This window comes from Vanacampus margaritifer, chromosome 9 (assembly GCF_051991255.1).
Source record: "Vanacampus margaritifer isolate UIUO_Vmar chromosome 9, RoL_Vmar_1.0, whole genome shotgun sequence".
Taxonomy (NCBI): domain Eukaryota; kingdom Metazoa; phylum Chordata; class Actinopteri; order Syngnathiformes; family Syngnathidae; genus Vanacampus; species Vanacampus margaritifer.
In genome coordinates this window covers 20717762-20737792 of record NC_135440.1, presented here as the reverse complement: position 1 = coordinate 20737792, position 20031 = coordinate 20717762, and the positions used below count along the sequence as shown (strand labels likewise).

The window sequence follows — 20031 nt, the reverse complement described above, 5'->3', positions numbered from 1 at the left end:
ACAATAGCTCATTTATTTTGTAAGGCACGACTGAAAACCATGGGAGATTACTATCTTTTTTTTTGCGAGTCAGCGCATGAGACCAAAAAAGTGGCGATGCAGCCTGACAAGAGGAGAAAACTTCACTTGACAATTTAGTCTAAGAGAGGAGTTCCTCTAATGGCAACCAGACGGATGTCCGCATGCTTCTTGTGGCTACTTTTGTGCCTTTGTGGTCGGCTGTGGACGAGTCGAAGTACCGGTGAAGGGTGAGTCCCTGCCCCTGGAGCTAACGGTTTGACTAGTGATGCTAGTTAGTTAGCTGCCCAACCAAGGAAAACTTTTTTTTTTCTCTCTCTCTCAAAAGAGAAACTTGTAGATATATCCTTTGGAGTACTTAGTTTGAAGTAGCCTACTTTTATTACCCCCCAACTGTTGTTTTTCCTTTCTCGACGCCACCTACTTTCCTCATTTCTCAACCAGTTTAACGTGGTCGAAGTAGTTAAATTATATTTGCACTATATTTACATCTTTGATGACTATTTCCGCCAATAATGTGCTATATTTACAAAATATTAATTGTGCCATATTCAATATTTGCATCTTTAGCATATCACATTTAGATCATATTTAATTTAATGTTTCCTAAATGTTGTACTATGCATGTTATGTAGCGAATATACATCATATTCAATACCTTTTATGAACCGTATTTACCAAATACTTTTGAATACACTTGTAATGTACAATATATAATCATATGTAATGAATGCAGTTCTAATTTAACATATTTATCTCACATTTAATGTGGACAATGTATACATCAATTTTAATGAGTGGATTTCTAAATGGCCAAATTTACATCAAATTTTGTGTACCTCTTAATGTGCATATTTATGCCGTATTTAATGTTCTATATGTCTGTAATGTACCTTTGCAGCCGAGCAAAGGGGAGTTACAGCATATTTGCTGATTGCAGTGACTCAAGTTATGATATATGGAAAATATTTTACTGTAACAAGAAGTCTGTTAAAAGCTAAGGGTGAAAAAACAAGGTCGATTATTTTATCATTTTAAAAGAAGGTGAAACAAAAAAGCTTTTATGCATAAGGGCCAACGCGCATAGCACGGAGATAAATTTGTCTCACAATTATTCACATAAATATATCTATATCTATATATATATATATAGAGAGAGAGAGAGAGAGAGAGAGAGAGAGAGAGAGAGAGAGAGAGAGAGAGAGAGAGAGAGAGAGAGAGAGAGAGAGAGAGAGAGAGAGAGAGAGAGAGAGAGAGAGAGAGAGAGAGAGAGAGATTTTCACGTGTTTTCAGATCCACATTCACAAATACATCCGTGGGAAACCTGTCTGTTTTTAGAGAACCGGCTATTTTGGCTCGGCTCACTAAAAAGAGCCCGCTCTTTTGGCTCCCAATTGTTTTTCATTTTTTTGGTTTACATTAATTAATTTGAAAAATAATGTCAAATTATGCATATCAATGAAAAAAAAAACTTTCTGTCTAACACTGTACGTTTTGTTTACTTTTAAGAGTGTCAGCGACGGATGACATCAGGGAGCCCTACATGGACATCCTGCAGCCCTACACGGACGGCCACGGCCCTCGCCACTCGCACCGCTACGTCAGGGACTGTCAGCTCAGCGTGCACGGCAATCGCACGCACGAGAGCTTTCGCGCCAGCAACCACAGCGGGCTACCAGTGGCCGAGTCCAGACTGGTCGTGTACAAGCTGCCAAACCGTATCGTGACTGGTAAGTAACCAGTTTTATCTTTTTTATTTTGTTATTACAGCGAACCCTCGCTCATTGTGAGGAAATGTTCCAGACACACCCGCAATAGGTGAAAACCTGCAATGAAGAGACCATTGTAAAAAAAAAAATAGTACAGTTTTCCCCAATTGTATATTTGTCATTCAAAATTCTTAAAATAAAGTTTTTAAAGTATTCCATAGCACCTGTTCTCTATTTCTGTCAATAAATGGAAGACTATCGTACAACATCACTTTGAGGAAGCAAAAAGAAGAATTGCAGAGTTCTCAACTCTAAATTTGGACTTGTCTGTATACTGTAAAAAGCCATTAAAATTGCGTAAAAGTCCATTATATAGTCAGGGCACGAATGAGGAACTTTGAACATATTCAACCATCCTCTTTTGTTGCAAGTCAAACTGAATTGTTTTACAGACTAAAAAGTTGGAGATGACCTTTAACTTTAATACTCTGATTGCCTTTATCAAGACAAACAATTATCTTTAATATTGTTAACCGTCCTTTTGAGTTACATTGACAAATTCTGAAGTTTTTATAAAGTTTTCAAATGGTAAGTTAACTTAAAAAAAAGCACAATTGTAAAGCATGATTTTTGATCAAAGGGATTCTATTTGTTTTGTTATTATATATTTAAATTTTTAGAATTGCTGTGGATCGTGTATTGATCCGGTTTTTAAGATTACCAGACAGGTATGACCTTTAACTTACATTGATTGCCTTACATTGATGACAAACAATTATCTTCTGTTGTTTTAAGACTCAAACTGACCAGTTTTATAAAAATAGGGAAGAAAATGATAAAAATATATATTTTTTGTTCTTTTGTTACAAGTATTATTTTCAGAAAGCTTATTTTTAAAACAAACTTTAAATATATTGAAGATTTCATATATTTAATAAAAGTAAAGTAGAATGCATGTTCCTTATTTCAATTCAGTAAATAATAGTGTAGTAAAAAAAAAAAATCCAAATTGGCCTGTCGTGTTGAAGGATGAGCTGAGTTTAAAGGCATGACTTTTCATTTACGGATCGAAGTTCAAGTAACACTTTATTGATTTGACCTGAGCACAAAAACAGTGAATTAACAAAATTTCCAGCAAGAATCGGTTAAAAAAAACAGCTAATTTGCCTATTCACTCTCCTTCCCCCAAAAAATCAATTCCTGAGCCATACATTTGTGGTAGTTAACTTTAACTAGCTAAAATTACTTTTTTTGTGTGTGTGTCTGGCTTCAGGTCATTTTACCGTGGTCCGGGACCCGCTGAGGACCCTGTCGGTGCTGGAGCCTGGCCGGCCGGGCGGATGCGGCAGTCGACGCTTATCCACGGTAGAGGAGACGTCCCGGGCCGCCGGCTGTGTGTACGCCCAGAACGGCGGCTACTTCAACACACACACGGGCCAATGTCTGGGCAACGTGGTCAGCGACGGCAGGATGGTGCAGGACAGCGGCGGTGTGCAGAACGCCCACTTTGGAATTAGGAGGGACGGGACCCTGGTGTTCGGGTAAGAAAACAGAGAACTAACGCTGAATGGCATTTTTTTTTTGATGCACTACTAATTTACCTAATGTAGATTATACTAAATGTCTATTTACCATATATTATATATTTTTATTTTTATAATATAATATTTTATTATTTTTATATTATATATTTTTATTTTTTTATTATAATATTTTTTATTATAATATATATATATATTTTATAATATTTTATTATTTTTATATTATATATTTTTATTATAATTAATAATATTAAATATTAATATTATTATATTTATATATATTATATTTGTATTTATTTATTTGTATTGATATTAGTCAGCCTTGTGTTTGTACAGGTATCTGTCCCAGGACGAGGTTCTAGACCAGTCCAACCCCTTTGTTCAGTTGGTCAGCGGAGTGATGTGGCTGGTCCGAAACGGCGAGGTGTACGTCAATTCCAGTCTGAAGGCCGAGTGTGACGAGACGCAGGAGACCGGTACAGAAGTTCCTCATGGCTATTCAAAACCCCGTGGTCTGATGTGCCCGCGGTCGTCGGGTTTGTTCCGCGGCCTGAGGTGTGCTCTGTACTTTGGCAGGCTCCTTACGCTATTTTGCTGATGTTGTGTCAGCCAGGACGGCGTTGGGTCACGACGCCAAGGGCAGTGTGATCTTGTTGCAGCTGGACGGACAGACGGGAGAAAGGGGGTGAGAGATTTATGCAACTCCAGATTGTGGTGAAAAATATGCCCTTAAATTTGTCTGACAGGGCCTGATTAACAAAAGGTTTGGGGTTGTTAATTCCTCGTGGATCTCAAGATGTTGCATATCGTCGACAGAATGAGCCTTTGGGAGATGGCCGACTTCCTGAAGCAAAATGGAGTCATCAACGCCATCAATATGGATGGCGGCGGGTCTGCCACCTTCGTCTCCAACGGCACCTTGGCAAACTACCCGTCTGATAAATGGTAGCTTGCGCCACAATGACGCGATACGCATCTCTTACTGTTGCCTGAAATTATTCCGAATCCCACCTCAGCAAAGCGGACGTGAGGTGGCGCTGCGCTCGGGCAGTCTCCACCGTCCTGTGCGTCCATCCGCCGCATTGCCAGCCGTCGGACTGCGGCGAACGCGGCCGATGCGTGGACGGAGCATGTCGCTGCCAGGAGGGCTGGCGGGGCGCCGACTGCGGCTCGTCAGTGTGTCAGCTGCCATCATGCGGCCCCCACGAGGTCTGCACCGCCAGTAAGTGTCCACCCCACCGAGGCCCCGCCTGCAACTTCTGTCCCGCCGGCCCCGAGTCCTCTTTATACTGAAGAGTTTTCATTTGTCATTTTGCAGGTGGTTGTGTTTGTGATGCCGGATGGACGGGCGTCAACTGCAGTCGAGGTGAGTGCACACAACCTGTAACTAACGAAGGTAAACATTTATGCATCATGCTAGCAAGAGCAGCTAAGCTAACACAAGCTAGTGTAGCTTATGTGTAAACTGCATATTGCGTTCCTTTTTTCTCAGAATGTCTGCCGGGTTTCTATGGCGACGGCTGCAATCAGACGTGCTCCTGTTTGAACGGCGGCTCGTGCCATCACATCCACGGACGCTGCAGCTGCTCTCCGGGGTTCACGGGAAAAAACTGTGAAGAAGGTGCAAGAGAGTGCTACAACAGTGCTACAACAGAAAAGCTCTAAGACTTGTGTTGAGGCCCAGCATTAGCGCAGCACTTCTTATATATTGTATGTCTGAAGTGTGTATTCAGTCGTTGTCTTTTGTCATCTTTTATTGTCACAGATGGACGCTCACAGGCCAAAGAGCAGGAACAAGAAACTCATTATTTGACAGAGTAAGTATAAAAAGGTCTTTTTTTGTCATATAAAAGTGCCACTTTATTCTTATAGTATTACAACTTTTTTCAGTATTTTGATTTTCTTCTTCTTCTAAAAATAAAATAAAAATGGCTGGCGTCTGGCCTAAACCTTATACCTCCAAAATCGTCACTTTTCAGGAGACTCCAACAACGGTCACGTTAGCGCAACCATTAACATTGTTTATTTCTTCTTCCATTTTTTGCATTTTTCCCCCTTGAAAGTTTCATTTGAACAGTTTTCTTCTTCTTTCTTTTCAGTTTTGCCCCCCTCCCCACCTTGTAGTTTTCCCATTAAAAAAAAAAATGTCATTTTGTATTTTTCTTTATTCCTTTTCCTATTTCATCTTTTTATTTTTTTATTTTTTTACATTTTTACTTTACAGTTCTTAACATTTGTTTTTTCCTCCTGATTTTCTTATTCCCATTTTGAAATAAAAAAAATAGATCCTATATTTTTTGTTTTTCCTTTTAATTTTTGTGTGGTTTTTTTCTATTTTCTGGTGATGTTTTTGCTAGCAAAAAATCATCTAATTAAATAACTTTAAAACTGTTCAGAGAAATGTAAAAAATTCTCGTAATATTGCCATATTTGTCCACAAACATAACCAACTATTTACCATGGGAAAAAAATACAACTTCTTTCCCTGAAAAATGCACATTAAAAAAAAAAAATTCTTATTCTGTTCTCTTCTTTACAGGTCAACATGGCTGACGCTCACCATCATCCTGAGCGTCCTGCTGATGCTCAGCCTCTTGGCTCTGGTCGTGCAGCTGTTCGGGCACTCGCCGCCGAGTCGCACAGGTGCCAACTACGCCTACCTGCCACTGACCACCTCTGATGGAGAGGTCTCCAACAGTGGGGGGGCTGGCAAATGGGATTGCTCCAACGCTCTGGAATTAATGTAATTCATGAAGAAAAGACATTGGGAAGTTGTGGTGACTTTCAAACACTGGAAAAGGTCTGTGCCATACGCTTGTCAATTAATTTGGCGATGTAGTTCATGACAGCCACTGACTGATTTATCCTCACACGCTGTAACGTAAAGCAAGCCATAGAGATTCAATTGCATTGTCCTTGGCAGCATTTCATCAACAAGTGGAGAAGAGCTCACTTCCACACACATTTCAGAAATCGCCAGGTCATGAAAGACTGACTTGGTTGTTTAATTTCACACTTGATGAGTGGCCGGGCATTTCAAACACACATTTCAAAATATAACTTAATATTAACATAAAAAGTTGAAAATGTGATTTTTTTTATTTTTTTAGATTGTGGTACTTCTCAGGAATGAATGCTGCTGCCGGTGAGCTGCAATCACAGTACAAATGTACAAACTAATTTTGATAGAATATAAATGCTGAATTTATGGAAATTTCTGAAATTATATTTTTAGTAACATATCAATATTTGTTGAGAATATCAAACAAATGAATAAAGAAAAGACTTATTTTTCTGTCTGGTATGTTGTCAGTTTGTGTTGCTTGTGTGGGGGAAGCCTTTAGGATGTAGTTCTCGCCGCGAATCGCTGGAGGGCGCCAAAGCGTCACAAACATCCCGTTGTTTTTTCTCTACTTCTATTTTTCACTTTTCCTCAGTTTGTTCTTTTTCACGTTTGTGTTCCTTTTCTTATTTAATAAAATTTTTCATTCTACTTCATTACTTTTTTTCTTATATGTTTAACGTTTTCCTTGTGGTTTTATTGGTCTTATTTGTATTTATATATTTTAAATACCTGTTCTCTGTTGTTTTTTCTCCTTTTTCCATAAAACCCTTTTGCCCGTACATTCCTTCTTTCTTGTGTTACTTTTGCTTTCTTTTTTCTGCTTGTTGGTTCTTTTTAGTTTAATTTGTTCTCATTTTCATTATTCCGATTTCATTGTCTCCTACTTTTTCTTTCCTTCTCCATTTTGACATTTTTCCACTTTTGTAATTTTTCCATTTCCCCCTATATTTCTTCTTTGCGTTATTCCTCTTTTATTTTCCATTATTTGATTTCTTAATTTTCCCCTTTTTCAATTTCCAATCTGTTGGTTTTCGATTTTTTTCTTCCTTTTTTTGACATTATATGGTGTTTTTTTCATTATTCAATAAAATTTAAAATGTTAAACATATTTATTAAAAAAATTCTGAATAGCGTAGGCCTCTGTATGCAAATAAAACAAGAAAATTGACAAATTTTAAATGAATAGAGAATTTTTTAAAATCCTGATAAATCAAAAGAAAACGAAGAAACCCGTATAAAATACAACATACAAAAAAATACCCCCCAAAAACAAATGATAACCTAATCAGACTTTTTCTTTTTGAAGTGCTTCTAATAAATTTCAGATGCCTTAATGCATCTATTTTTGCATGTTTGATTGGCTTGTTGTTGTTGGGGAGAGAAGCAAGCAGACTTTGTGACTTGGAGGACTTTGCCACTGTTTTCAAGTCAATCAATCTGATGCAACACCATGCACAAAGTGTGGGCGTGCATGTGCGTGCGTGATTTGCTCCCCTGGGTGTGTGCACATATTTGTGGCCCAGCACTCCACCCAAAGTATGAAACAGCATGTAAATATGTCACGACAATTACGTGGAATTGTGTGAATAAATGGAAGAAAGTCAAAGCAAAAAGTAAAAGTGTCACACAGTCAGATTCTGAGGTCAGTATGTCTCGTGGGCGCCGCTCACATTCCCCTCAGCGTGTTGACACAGAAGTGCGGGAAGGTCCTGACCCTGTGGGCCCTCCAATGAGGTCAAGAAAAAAAAATAAGACTTAAGAAATGTTTGTTTTTTAATGCACTATATAAAATAAAGTTTTCAACAATCTTAAATGTAAACATTAAGACATAGATAAACAAAAAAATATGAAATGCAAAAAATATTTAATATACAAACAAAGTAAGTTAATCAAATTAAGTAAATATTTAAAAAATAATACAAAAATATTTTCTTTAATCATTTAAGAGTCAGTCATAAAATTATAGACAAAAATATATATTTTTAAATACTAATAAACACAAAATGCAATGTGTTCTACCAGCCACGACTTGCAACTGTTTCTAATATAAACAGATAGGCCTATCTAGTTTTACATGAGATTGATGTCTCTATTTTTAAATGTTACGATTCCTGTACTTGTCACAACTGCAGCGAATGCACATCACTAAACAGAATGAATCAACATGCGTGATACTTTTGATTCCAACAACAATATGACTCATTACATAAAGCCACCATTTTAGTTTCCTTTTCCATACTGTACATCTTGTCCCATTTCCCAGTAGAGCACGGACAAAAACAGTAGGTTATTGACCTCTGCGTGAGCTCATGCACTACGCAGTTGTGCAACGCGCAGTAAAACACAGTTATGTAAAGGCAAGCCCACCCAACTTCCACATATGGAGGAGGCGCTCTGTATTATTGTTTTGCTGTAACACTGACACACTGCTCCCAACTGGAGGACATTTTGTCCACGACCATTGAACAACTTGTGTGCTTGAGAAGAAGAAAAGTAGTTTTTTTTTTCAGGGCCAATACTGATGTTAGGATTCAAGAAAGCAAAAAGATATTTGGGCCCAATATTCATTTTCAGTAAAAGGGAAAATATTAGCGTCAAAATGTACCCCTTAAATTAAAAAATAAAATAAAATACAAACTCAAACATCTGACTTTATTTTATTTTTTATTGTATTACTATAATTTATTGAATTGGATATTCATTGACATACATGTATAAATAAATGCTAAATGAATTTAACAAATTTTCCAATTACAGAACTCTTGATAATGTTAAAACTTTTAAAGATTCAAGAACGAAGCAATGCCCCTGGTGGAAAGTTTTGTAAGGTTCTATTAGCGCTGGAGCTGATGTAACGCAGAGGCCATCAAGGACGTTCTTATCAGTGTTGTGATGTCATCAGATGTCCAGGTGCGACCTGCTTGCGCACCAATGGAAAAAACGGCAGGTCAGGCAAATGGGCCTTATCTCCCGTGTCTGTTTTTCCAATCTCGATTTATGGTTTTGTTTTGGTGTGGCTGATTCGAGTCAATATGTACAGAAAGCAAGGATACCAAGTCATGTGATGGAAAGCCACCAATCGGGACGAAGATTTGAGCCACTGAGAACCAGACAGGACCAGCTCTCTCTCTCTATATATATATATATATATTTTAATCATTATTAAGTTTATTCCAGAAATTAAATGAGAAATGCATAGAAAATACCGGTCTAAATCAAGTTTTTCTTCCAATTTTGACATATAGGGGTCACTCCATTATCACACAGAACTTTTCTTGATTCATTCATCCCAGAAAAGGGTTCAGATATTGATAGATTCAAAAAGATTGTTGGGCTTTAGTTTGGGAGTCAGTGCAATTGTATGTAAGTATAAATTAATTTAATAGTTATCATCTTTGATGGCTGTTTGGACTTATATCACACACTTATTTTTCTTTCAGGCAATCTACATGGTACGGACTGGGATCCAACCTATGGAAGTGAAGATAATTACAGTAGTATTTAAAAAAAAAAAATTAACACAATGATCTTGAAAAAGTAGGATTTTCTCATCCAGATTTTTTTTTCTTAAAAGTAAAACTATCTTAAAAAAATATTTTTTTTTTTTTAATTGCTCATTTGAGCTTTTAAACGTGCAGCGTTGACTCATACATTATACATAAAAACAAAGGTTACCGCTGATGAACATACTAAAACTACAATAACATAATAATATATATTGATTGCATTTATAATGGTTACAAAATGCAACCGGAACCGGATATGGTCCGTTTATGTAACATTGCAGCGTTTTAGTGCTCGTGCGAGCGTTGCCCAGTCATGTCCTACAGTGAACAAAGTCACGTGTGTTAGTGACAAACGGTGCTGCGCCCCACGATTGGTCGAGACGCTGGTGTTGGCCCCGCCTTTCAAGACGTCACGTCGATCAGCTGTGAGGAGGCCGACACACACTCACAACAATAACAAAAGGATCAGTCGGGAGAAAAGAAGAAACAGCCGATGTTAAGTTCCTAACATTACGCCTTTTTTAACTTTATTTCTTCTACGAAGAAAACGTCGAGTTTTTCATTGTTCGAAAAAGGCACGCATCTACCTCGAGTTCGAAAAGGAATTTAAATTTTGATGTTTTTTGTTTTTTACGTCGTCGGCTGAGCTGCAGGTGGGTTCTTTGTTCCCCCCTACACTTCCCTAGCTTGCATCATTCTATGCACTTTCTTCACGTTTTAACTTTTTAAATAATTATATATATATGTGTGTATATACAGTCATTACTGTGCAGTTATCGGACGTTTGTTGTGTTTTCTGGTTAATTCCACACATACATAATTCATGTCGTTGTACAATTTGTTCCAGTTTAGCAAGCATTTTAGCTGCTCGACGCTTTTAAGTCTCGTGCCTTTTTTTACTGCGCTTTTTCTTGGGTGCATTCGATTGTGTGTCGTACACCATGATAACATTGTTTTTAGGCAGACGTCGGTTAGTCCAGCCCCAGCCGTGTCGAATAACAACCCCCTCCTCCTCTCTTCTCTTCCACGCCCGGCTGCTAACGAGCTAAACCGATTTACACAAACAGGCTTCTCAACCCCCCACTTTACAAGACCTATCACTTCACGTCCAATAAAGACCCCCGATAAATCGACCAATCGATCTGCGTGAATACTAAACAAAAAGCATCATTATATTCGGTTGGTTGCGCAGATTACACGGTAGTTTTGCCAAAGTCTCCAGCTTTGTCAACGGGATCAGTTGGTGTCCATCCGTAACAATCAACCCGTGTTTACATTTTGTCTCCGAAAGTAATTCACTTGTCTTAATCAATAAATACTCACAAATCTGCGTCTGCAACTACATGTAGATTTTAATCTGCCATCAAGGTAACTGCTTCGTTGTGTGCTGATTGGGTGTTTGTTTATTAGTCGTGGGTTGTTGACTGGAAGAGGAACAGCAGATTAGCACTTTTGTTTGTTCTGTGTGACGGTGTGTTTGCACCCCCCCTTGTCCAAACATGTTTAGAATGTTTATAAAGTTCATCGACGGCACCAGAAAACTTTGAGCTCGACACAGAAACAGAAATGTACGAGTCTGAAGAGGTGGTCCTAAACGCAGCACAACCGCAGTGAACCCAAGTGAACCTGTTGTGCGTTTAGGTGCTGTCGAACACTTCAGACAGACATTTGTAAAGTTTAAGTAGCATCCATTAATGTGTCAGCGAATCAAAGCATGTTTTGGTTCAAATGTGGTAAAGAATTATGAGCGTTCTTCTATTAAGGAACAAAGGCCCACGAAGGAGAGTTTCTGACGAACAGCATGCGCTTTTTCGATTCGGGTAAACAAAGGACGTGTGTACCATGAACGTCACGCGACTTCTATAACGACAAGTGATTTGAATCTGCGCGGAAGTAGACACGGTTGCACAAACAAGCTCAAGTCACGACGTGCCTTTTGCACGTTGTTTACGTTTTTCAAGGCTATGATACGATACGGCAATTTAAGAAGTGGAAAACGCTTTCCCACGGGACAGCGGTGGCGAACTAACCACGCGCCCACTGACTGATTAGGCGGCACTGTGAGTATTTTATAACTACCAACACAGTCATAAATACAAAAAAAATTATATTGACGTCGTTATTTTGAAATTTGAGACCATTACGGCGTTGTACGAGCTTGAGGTCGAGGTCTTAAACGCACCACAGCTCAGTTCAACCTGATTTGGCAAGTCACGGGTAGTTCAAATAAATCCGAAATTTGAGAGTCTGGTGAGTTTGAAAAGTCCAGATGGCAGAAATGCTGGCTGGACAGAAATGTTCGCCCACAGTAAGTGTTGTCATGGCTTTAAATAACCCAACGAAGAGTCCCTGTGGCGCTCAATGACTGCTCTTTGTCCTTCTGTACTGACCAACTGTGAAGATTGGCTGCTCTGGTTGTGTGACTTCTATTTATTGCTGCTGAATGAAACACCATCTTTTTTGTCAGTTTAACAGCTGAAAGCATTGCAGCTGCGGACAGGATCATCTTGAATATTTACAACACAATGTAGTAGCTGTTTATCACAGGCTATACATTCCAGACCCATACATGATGGGTAAAAATCTAATGCCATTGACGGCTATAGACGTCAGAAATTCATTTGAACTATTTTTATCAGTTTAACATTTTTTCCCCCACTTTTGTTAACAAGAGTATGAAAACCTAGAAAAAAAATGTTGTACATTTAGAACAGATATAAAATTTGTGATTAATTGTAAGTTAATTATTGAAGTCATGCTATTAATTTTAATCGCCTGACGCCCCTAATTTTTAATGATCTTTTAAAAATATATATTATTAAAATAAATGTCTAGGTTTTCATACTCTTGTTAACAAAAGTGGGGGGAAAATGTAAAACTAATAGAAATAGTTTATAGCAGTGAATTAGTTAAAATACTTAAAACAAATATATATAGTTTTGCCCATCCCACATTCTATTAAATAAAAACAATTAATAAAAAATGTTCTTCAGTGCCCGTTCTTTGCTGCCAAGAAATGGTTGACTTAAATCATATAACATCACTTTTAAAAACTTTCAGGTCTCCTCGTCCTTTTCTCTCCCCACATCCACACTACACGACTAAGCATGTGCGGCCCCCTGACTCTCCGATGAACCGCGGCCACGACCCCTTGATGCACTTTAGCGTCCCGGCCGAGCGCCTGCCCGTCCGCAGCTGATGACCGAAGCGCCTCGCCGGCCCTTCCCGAGCCACGCCCACGCCCCAGCAGGATGTTCCAGAGGTTCGCCAGCGCCCTGTTCGGCGATGACGTCGCCGCGCCCGAGCCCAGCCGCCGCCATTGCCACGACAAGCAGCCCGAGGAGGAGGAGGGCGAGGAAGACTGGATTCTGGTCAACTTCCTGGGTAAGTCTCGCCTTTGTTGTGCTCAAACCTGTCCGACCAGCAATCAACCTTCATTGGTGCGTACAGTGAACCAAATAAGGGCTGCTTTGTTTTTTGCCTTCTCCTCAAATTGCTTAAATAAAGAGTTTCTATATTAGTAAAAAAAAAAAAAAAAAATTATTAATTATTATTATTATTGAGTAGGCTTATATGTAAAAATCGATCGCTGTAATGCGTAGTTGCAGAAGGAAGCCCGTCAGCAGAGTAATAGCCGCCTAATACACAGACGGGTTAGTCAGTTGGTTTAATTAATGCATCAATGATGACTCTAAGATCTTTGACAAAGAAGTTTTGAGGGACGATGATGTAACACAGGCGTTTGCTTTTAAATATTGACGCAAATTGGACTGTTAAAAATAACCATATTCTTCACTTACGCATGTTTTAAGAATTGTATAATGGACCGGGGGCACTATTGTGGCACAATGGCTGTTGCCCCTATTTTCCTGTAGAGTGAAATAACGATAGGGTGTTCGGGACCGAAACTTCGCTTTTGTGAACGCTCTCGCTCTCGCTCCGCGGTAGCGCTGGGAAGGTGGAAGTGTTTGGGAGTGTGTGGACGAGACTGTGGAAAGACACAAATGTGTGCGACAGCGGATATAAAAGTGTGTCAAGATAATAATAATAAAAAAATCAAGACTGCAGTGGGACCCTCCGTCTCCCGGTGGCTCCTTTTGTTCGATCATCTGGCCAAAAATGGGTGTTGACTTCCCCTTTAAAAACATTTTATATAATCTACGAATGACCTAGCCTATATTTTCTGATTTAAATATTTACACGCCTGAGTTTGCTCACCCCTGGTTTATAAGCAATATTGTTGATAAGCAAGTGAGCCGAGAGTGGAGGTCACACAGGCAACAAGTCACGGCAACTTTTTTGTCTGAGGTTCGAAAATAGGTCACTGTCAAAACACACGCCATGACACTAGTTGAGCCAGCTCAGATTCCACAAGCGTGTGATTTTTTTGGTAGAGGCATTGGGTGCAAATGCAGATCGCCTCGGTTTACTTCTTGTCACAAAGGAGCATGCCAAATTTAAAAATGGACCCCATATCAATTTTTACTGTATTAAGATACTATTTATAGTGACGAGGCAGATATTTTTCATTGGATGTGATGTGCTGGTGCACTTAATAAAGTATCTTATGGTTAAGTATGTGGGTGTGGCCTCATCAAGTGCTAGAATTTGGGATTTAGGGATAGGGGTTATGTGTTAGGGGTGGGGTTAGGGAATTATATTTGAAGGTTAGGGGTTAGATTGAGGATTAAAGGGGAAGTCAATCCAAACATTTTCTTTGCAATAATATAAATATTAGAGTTAGGTATTTTACACTTGGCGTTCGAAATTCCAGTTTTGGGATGAGGTCATTCACTGTACCTAAAGAAGAATCCTGTGGTTAAGGACATGGGCGTGACACGTGCCTTCAAACAGGAAGTAAACAATGCACCGGTTTGTTTGCAAGGTTCTTGCATCATCCATTCGGACTCTTGACTGTTTGTTTTTAGGCGGAAAAAGAAAAATTCCAGAAGGTGAAGTCGATAAATTGCAATATTTGACTTGTGGTTTCTCAAAAAGAAAAAAAAGTCAAGACGGGTTGTTTTTAGCGTCCGGCTATCTGAGATCTCAACTTCTTGTCTGGGTGAGTCATCAGAAGCAGACGCTGCTCTATGTGCGCGCGTTTTGGCCTCCATGTTTGGTTTCCTTTCGGGCTTCAAAAATAATGTCAGTGTTTGTTTGTAGAGCTGTTATTAGTGAGCCTGTGGTTAGGTTTGGTCACGTGACATGTGGCTGCTCAGTGGGGGAAAAACATGAACACAGCGCCTCCTGTGGATACACTCAAGACACTGCATTTTCATTTTTTAAATATTCTTTGGCGCGAATATGTCCTTTGTGTGAATGCTCGAAGCACATATGTGATATATTATTCCAATTTTTCTTCTTCATATAATTTTAACAACTATCAACTTCCATATAATTCATCCCATATTCACAAAATTCATTACATGTTTTTTTTTCCTCTGGCAAGCTTTCATGGCCTTGAGTTTGACTTTTATGAACTGCAATTGCATCCTCAGCTGACAGCTGCTCAAGCCAGTGTGGCGACGACCTCTCCGGTTCCACCGTCGGCCGGGGCGAAGACGAGGATGAAGAAGATGATGAGGACCTGGTGATGATCCCGTCCCCCATGGCCAGCCCTCCCATCCGCTACGCCTCCTGCACCTCCCTCGACTCCACCGCCGACACCGACCCGGACGGCGGCGACGAGGGGGAGGAAGAGGAGGAGGGCGACTTCCTGCGTCTGGACGCGTCGTCCCTGGAGGAGAGTTGGTTCGTCACGCCGCCGCCGTGTTTCACCGGCCGTGGTGTCCAGTCCGTCCTGGTGGAGACCAGTCCTCTGGAGAACCTGCTGATAGAACACCCCAGCATGTCAGTCTACGCCCACCACAGCCCCCCCAGGCTTAACCCGAACCCACTGCAGCGCTCCCTGGATCTGGAACTGGCCACCGCCCCCAAGGAGAAAGGCAGGCGTGCTCTGGACGGTTCGCGTCACAGGTAATGATCTCGCCAATTGGTTTACGGGGTAGGGATTGAAAATTTGAGGATTGGGATTCAGGCAGTCGTGAATGAAGGGGGTTAATGTTAGATCAGGGGTCTGCAACCTGTGACTCTGGAGCCACATGTAGTCCCACTCCTGTGGCTCCCTGGGGATGTCTAAAAAAATAGTAGAAATTAATGTATATATATTTTTTTCATATTTTACATTTTTAGATAAAATATTCTTTAAATTAATGTTAGATACCAAATGAATGATGACATTTTCAAAAAAAAGAGTTTACATTTGTAAGTTGTCAGAAAAAGAGAGATGAAGGTTTTTTAAAAATCCCTAAAAATGTTGAAAAAGTGACCATAAAAAGCGGAAAATTACCATATAATGTACACAAAATTGTGGGAAAAAGTCAGATTTTTTTTTTTTAATGGCAGAAAAACATTAAAAAAATAAACAAAATGTCGCAAAAACAAAAAGTCAATTACCATAAAATGCCCAAAAACAAAATAAGAAATTCTGAAAATTACCATTCTACGTACACAAAATTGCCCAAAAAAGTTAATATGTATTTTTTTTAAAAGGCAGAAAATAAAACTATAAAATGTCCCAAAACAAAATACTCCCCACCCCTCCCAAAAATATTACGATAAAATGTAGGCAGAAAATGACCAAAATTCAGTATGTTCATAAAATTGCCAAGAATGTCAGAAATTTGACACAGAAAAGTCTAAAAATGTCGAAACAATAAGTCTGAAAAAATGACACAAAAAATCCCAAAACGAAACGAAAAATGTTTTGTTCATCATAATGTTTGTTATTTATTTGGCCTAATGCGGCTCTTTTGACGTTAAAGGTTGCCGACCCCTGTGTTAGGTAGACCAATCCTAACTCTAACCCTCACCCCTAACCTTCATCATTCCCACTAATTCTGTCCCCTTCCCTCACAGGCCAGACATGTCGTCGGTCCAGCGTCGCGTGGGCCTCCACCAGTCTGCGTGCTACGCGGCGGCTCTCTCCACCCGCGCCGGCCTCCTGCCGAAACGCCCGGGCCTCGCCGGCCAGCCACTTTTGTCCCGCAACGCACTGCGTCGCCTCAACCTGCTGCACCCGGCCAAGGCCGGCCCCACCCACTTGCACCAGCCCAGCCAGCGCCACCTCAACTTCTGAAGGCGTCGCCTTCGCCTCGGCGTCACACACAAGCACCAGCACCACGTCCCGGACGCCATCTTAACAGCCGAGGCGTCCGATTGAGTAAACAAGCAGCGTGGCAGGCCGTTTGGTGTGTCTTCTTTTTCATGGACTCTTCTTCCTCACGTGTAGAATCAGCGCTGTAGGTCACTTTACTCAGAGGCAGGCTCACTTTATTATCCCGTTGCATTATGATGACATCATCACCCGACAATTTATCACAATACTTGAACATCCCTCGTCACATTTGAGTGCTGGAAGCCGGGGTTCAAATTACTGTATGTGTTAATTTTATATCAGTCAGTTGTCGTTATTTAATTGAATATACAGCATTTATTTTTAATGTAAAGCATATTACAGTGTCCCCCCGGGTAGTTGGGATTGGTGCATTCATTTTTTTTTTTTGCAAGGGGGGGCAATCTATTAGCTAATTTTGTGCTAAGGCCAAAGCACTGTCTAATATATGTGTTGCTTTGGCACCATCCTGTGGCAAAAAAAACAACTATGTTGACATTAGCTGAGCATCTTCTTGTGCATGCGTGTGAAAACTGCCGTAAAATGGCGGCAAAGCACAACTTTTGTATCGGACAGGGCGATGACCTGTCTAAACGAAGCTCCTCGTGTTCACACAGTTCCTTGACACCAAGCTGTAAATGATATGGCGCCAAAGCAATACTTTTATAATCGACAGGTCGAGCTATAAAACAGTGAGCAAGTGTAATTTTCCAGCAAATAATGGAGGATCGGTTCCTCGAAAACAAAATCTTCAATAGGTGAATTTGAGAATATCCATCGATTTTCTTAGCCGCTTATTCCTCACGAGGGTAGCGGGGGTGCTGGAGCCTATCCCGGCAATTTTTTTGGGTGGTGGTTGTGCGGGGGGGGGGGGTCATTTCTGCTATTGAAACTCCAAAAGTTGTTTGCATGTACATGCAAAATGTAGCATTTTCACATACTAAGTGTGATAATGAGTAATCCTGACTTTAAAAAAAACATGGCGGAAGTGCGAAAACTTTTCTCACTGCCCTCCTGAAAAATTTTCAGTTTGTCCCTTTTGGACAGCCGCTGCGGCTTTTCCGTATTCTGATTGTAAAACGTGGCTTGAACATTATGACTTCTCGCCCCGCAACGCAAAAATGACATCTTTTTGCTCTACTTTTTAAAATGCTGTCTTTTCATAGGTTGTCTCGTCATATTTTTTTAAATGTCTTACGTTCCAAGCTCAAGCTCGAACCCTGCTTGAAGGTGTTTCCTCGTCAAGTCAACTTCCACTCGATGAGTGTAAATAGAGAACCGAACTGATTGTTCTTGTTGTAACAGAATGTTCACTCCAACACGTTTAAAGGGGAAAGTTTTAAATGTGGTCCTGCCTCTGACTTGTTGTCATTTTCACCATATTGTCTTCACCGTAGAAGAGGAAGAAAAAAACGTACAAAAAAAACTGGGTTAGATATCACTAAACTTGCCTTGTTTAAAACGGTAGCTTTACAATGAATATAAATGTAAGAAAAAAATGTTTAAAAAAAGTTCAAAATATTTTTTTTTGAAAAGTGAAAAACAGATTACATATCAGTATGCAAATGTGTGTGTGTGCGCGTACGCGTGTGAGTCAGTCGTGGTGGTAGAGTTGTTTGTTAGTAAACAAAGAAATTGGAAAGAAAAATGTTATTTTTCTGATGTTTTTCTTTGTTCCTAAATAAATCTGCAGTCCATTTCTCAGGGTCACAACCAATCACTTTTTACACGGAAATGCAGATTTACTTGATGGCTGATGATTATTATTATTTTTGGTTTCATTTGCTTGTGAGACATTTAGTGTTGGTCCCTGGACTGTTGATTGAGACATGTTTTCTTATCGTTTTTTTGTTAGTGTAGTAGTTACACTCTTGGTAAAATAAACCAAAAAAAAAAGGGTAGCAAGAATCTGTAATATTTTAGTATGATATTAAGATGATGCTTGTAACTTTTGTTGTTGGTCTTGGCGCTCTTAACATGATGATGATGATGATAAATAATAATCCACATTTGTGTTATGGTCAAAATGGCCCACTTTGTTCATGGTGTAAACGGTATAGCTATTTTGTTTTTTTACTTTTAAATGTAATTTTAGTGGATGTTATGGAAGAAGTGGGCAGAGTTTTGCTTCCTCACTATAAGGAGTGTATACTATACCTGCCTGCATGTACTCGAGTTGTATTTAGGATGATTATTGAACTAAAAAAGAAAAAACATAAAAGGGCACATTTGACAAATGATAATGAAACAGGACTTGTGCGTCATTTTAAAGCGCCAACAAATGAAACCTGATTTTTCTCTGGTGTATTTGAAAGTTTTTTGTCATATCTTGAATGCCAGGAATCATGTCATTTTTTCCCGTATCCGACAGAAGGGATCGCAGGTTATTATTGTTGTCATGAAAACTAACAGGGATTTGACATGCTTTTTTTTTTTTTTAATTGTTCAATGCCTTGAAAAATTGCGCATCACGTGCCTTCCAGGTTGAGATGTTATTAGGACAATGCATCGATGAAGAACTTGGACTCTTTTTTTGTTGTTGTCTTTTGTGGATTGGAACATTCGACAAGAAAACAAAAGACCCAAATGGATGTCAACTATGCACCACACTCTCCTCTCCCTCACACCCGTTTTTTCTAAAGACTTGCAAGCAAGCAGACGGAATCATGTAGCAAAACGTCCAGTTTTTCTTTATGCTCAAGAGTGAAGAATATTATGTGGCATTTGTACTTGTATTTTTCTTTTTCATCAAGTGTTACACGGTTTTTGTTTTCTTGTGTAGTTTACTGGAATAATATCGCACTTTGCCAAAAGTAAAAAAAAAAAAATATGAAAAACATGGTGCAGGAATTGTAGGGTTAATTTTTTTCTTTATTTATCGACATATTTCCTCTGTATCTTGTATATGTACGACTGTTCAACTCACCTTGCTTGGAAATCTGATGTTGTGTGGGGGGTTGTCTGTTTTCAAACTGTAATAGTTCTTATGTGTGATCTTTTACTAGTCGCAAAATAAATGTTTTCATACTCATGTTTAGTTGTGAAAGTCTTTTAAATCCGCTGGAATTGTTGTTTAGGTCCTAAAGTTACATGATAAATGTGTCTTATATAGTACAATGTAGGTATAATGTTGACAAGTCCACATTTTCACTTTGTTGACAAGTTTGACAGCAGCTACACGTGCTCGTCTGTTTACATTTTGGCTGCGAGTCACGTGCCCAGCCCGGCTCGCGTTTGT

At 39.4% G+C, this 20031-nt stretch overlaps 2 protein-coding genes and 1 long non-coding RNA gene across 4 annotated transcripts; 2 read left to right on the top strand and 1 right to left on the bottom strand.

The window, feature by feature from the left end:
- Window positions 1-18: 18 nt before the first annotated feature.
- Window positions 19-6575, top strand: nagpa (N-acetylglucosamine-1-phosphodiester alpha-N-acetylglucosaminidase). The gene is made up of 11 exons (XM_077575012.1): window positions 19-248; window positions 1528-1748; window positions 3001-3268; window positions 3605-3744; window positions 3845-3953; window positions 4085-4213; window positions 4285-4490; window positions 4587-4634; window positions 4761-4889; window positions 5034-5085; window positions 5808-6575. The coding sequence occupies exons 1-11, from the start codon at window positions 160-162 to the stop codon at window positions 6013-6015; spliced, it is 1599 nt and encodes a 532-aa protein (XP_077431138.1). The 5' UTR covers window positions 19-159; the 3' UTR covers window positions 6016-6575.
- On the bottom strand, window positions 5521-11019 carry LOC144057447 (uncharacterized). The gene is made up of 3 exons (XR_013295244.1): window positions 10943-11019; window positions 7784-7837; window positions 5521-6000 (listed from the first exon to the last, which is right to left on the bottom strand). It is a non-coding gene; the product is annotated as an uncharacterized LOC144057447 (long non-coding RNA).
- Window positions 9229-19824, top strand: tp53inp1 (tumor protein p53 inducible nuclear protein 1). Of its 2 annotated transcripts, XM_077575016.1 has the most exons (5): window positions 9229-9476; window positions 9554-10272; window positions 12680-13003; window positions 15118-15595; window positions 16538-19824. In XM_077575016.1, the coding sequence occupies exons 3-5, from the start codon at window positions 12871-12873 to the stop codon at window positions 16755-16757; spliced, it is 831 nt and encodes a 276-aa protein (XP_077431142.1). In that variant the 5' UTR covers window positions 9229-9476; window positions 9554-10272; window positions 12680-12870; the 3' UTR covers window positions 16758-19824. The 2 variants fall into 2 exon arrangements, with proteins under 2 accessions (XP_077431142.1, XP_077431143.1); XM_077575017.1 differs by lacking the exons at window positions 9229-9476; window positions 9554-10272 and adding an exon at window positions 10285-11679.
- Window positions 19825-20031: the final 207 nt, after the last annotated feature.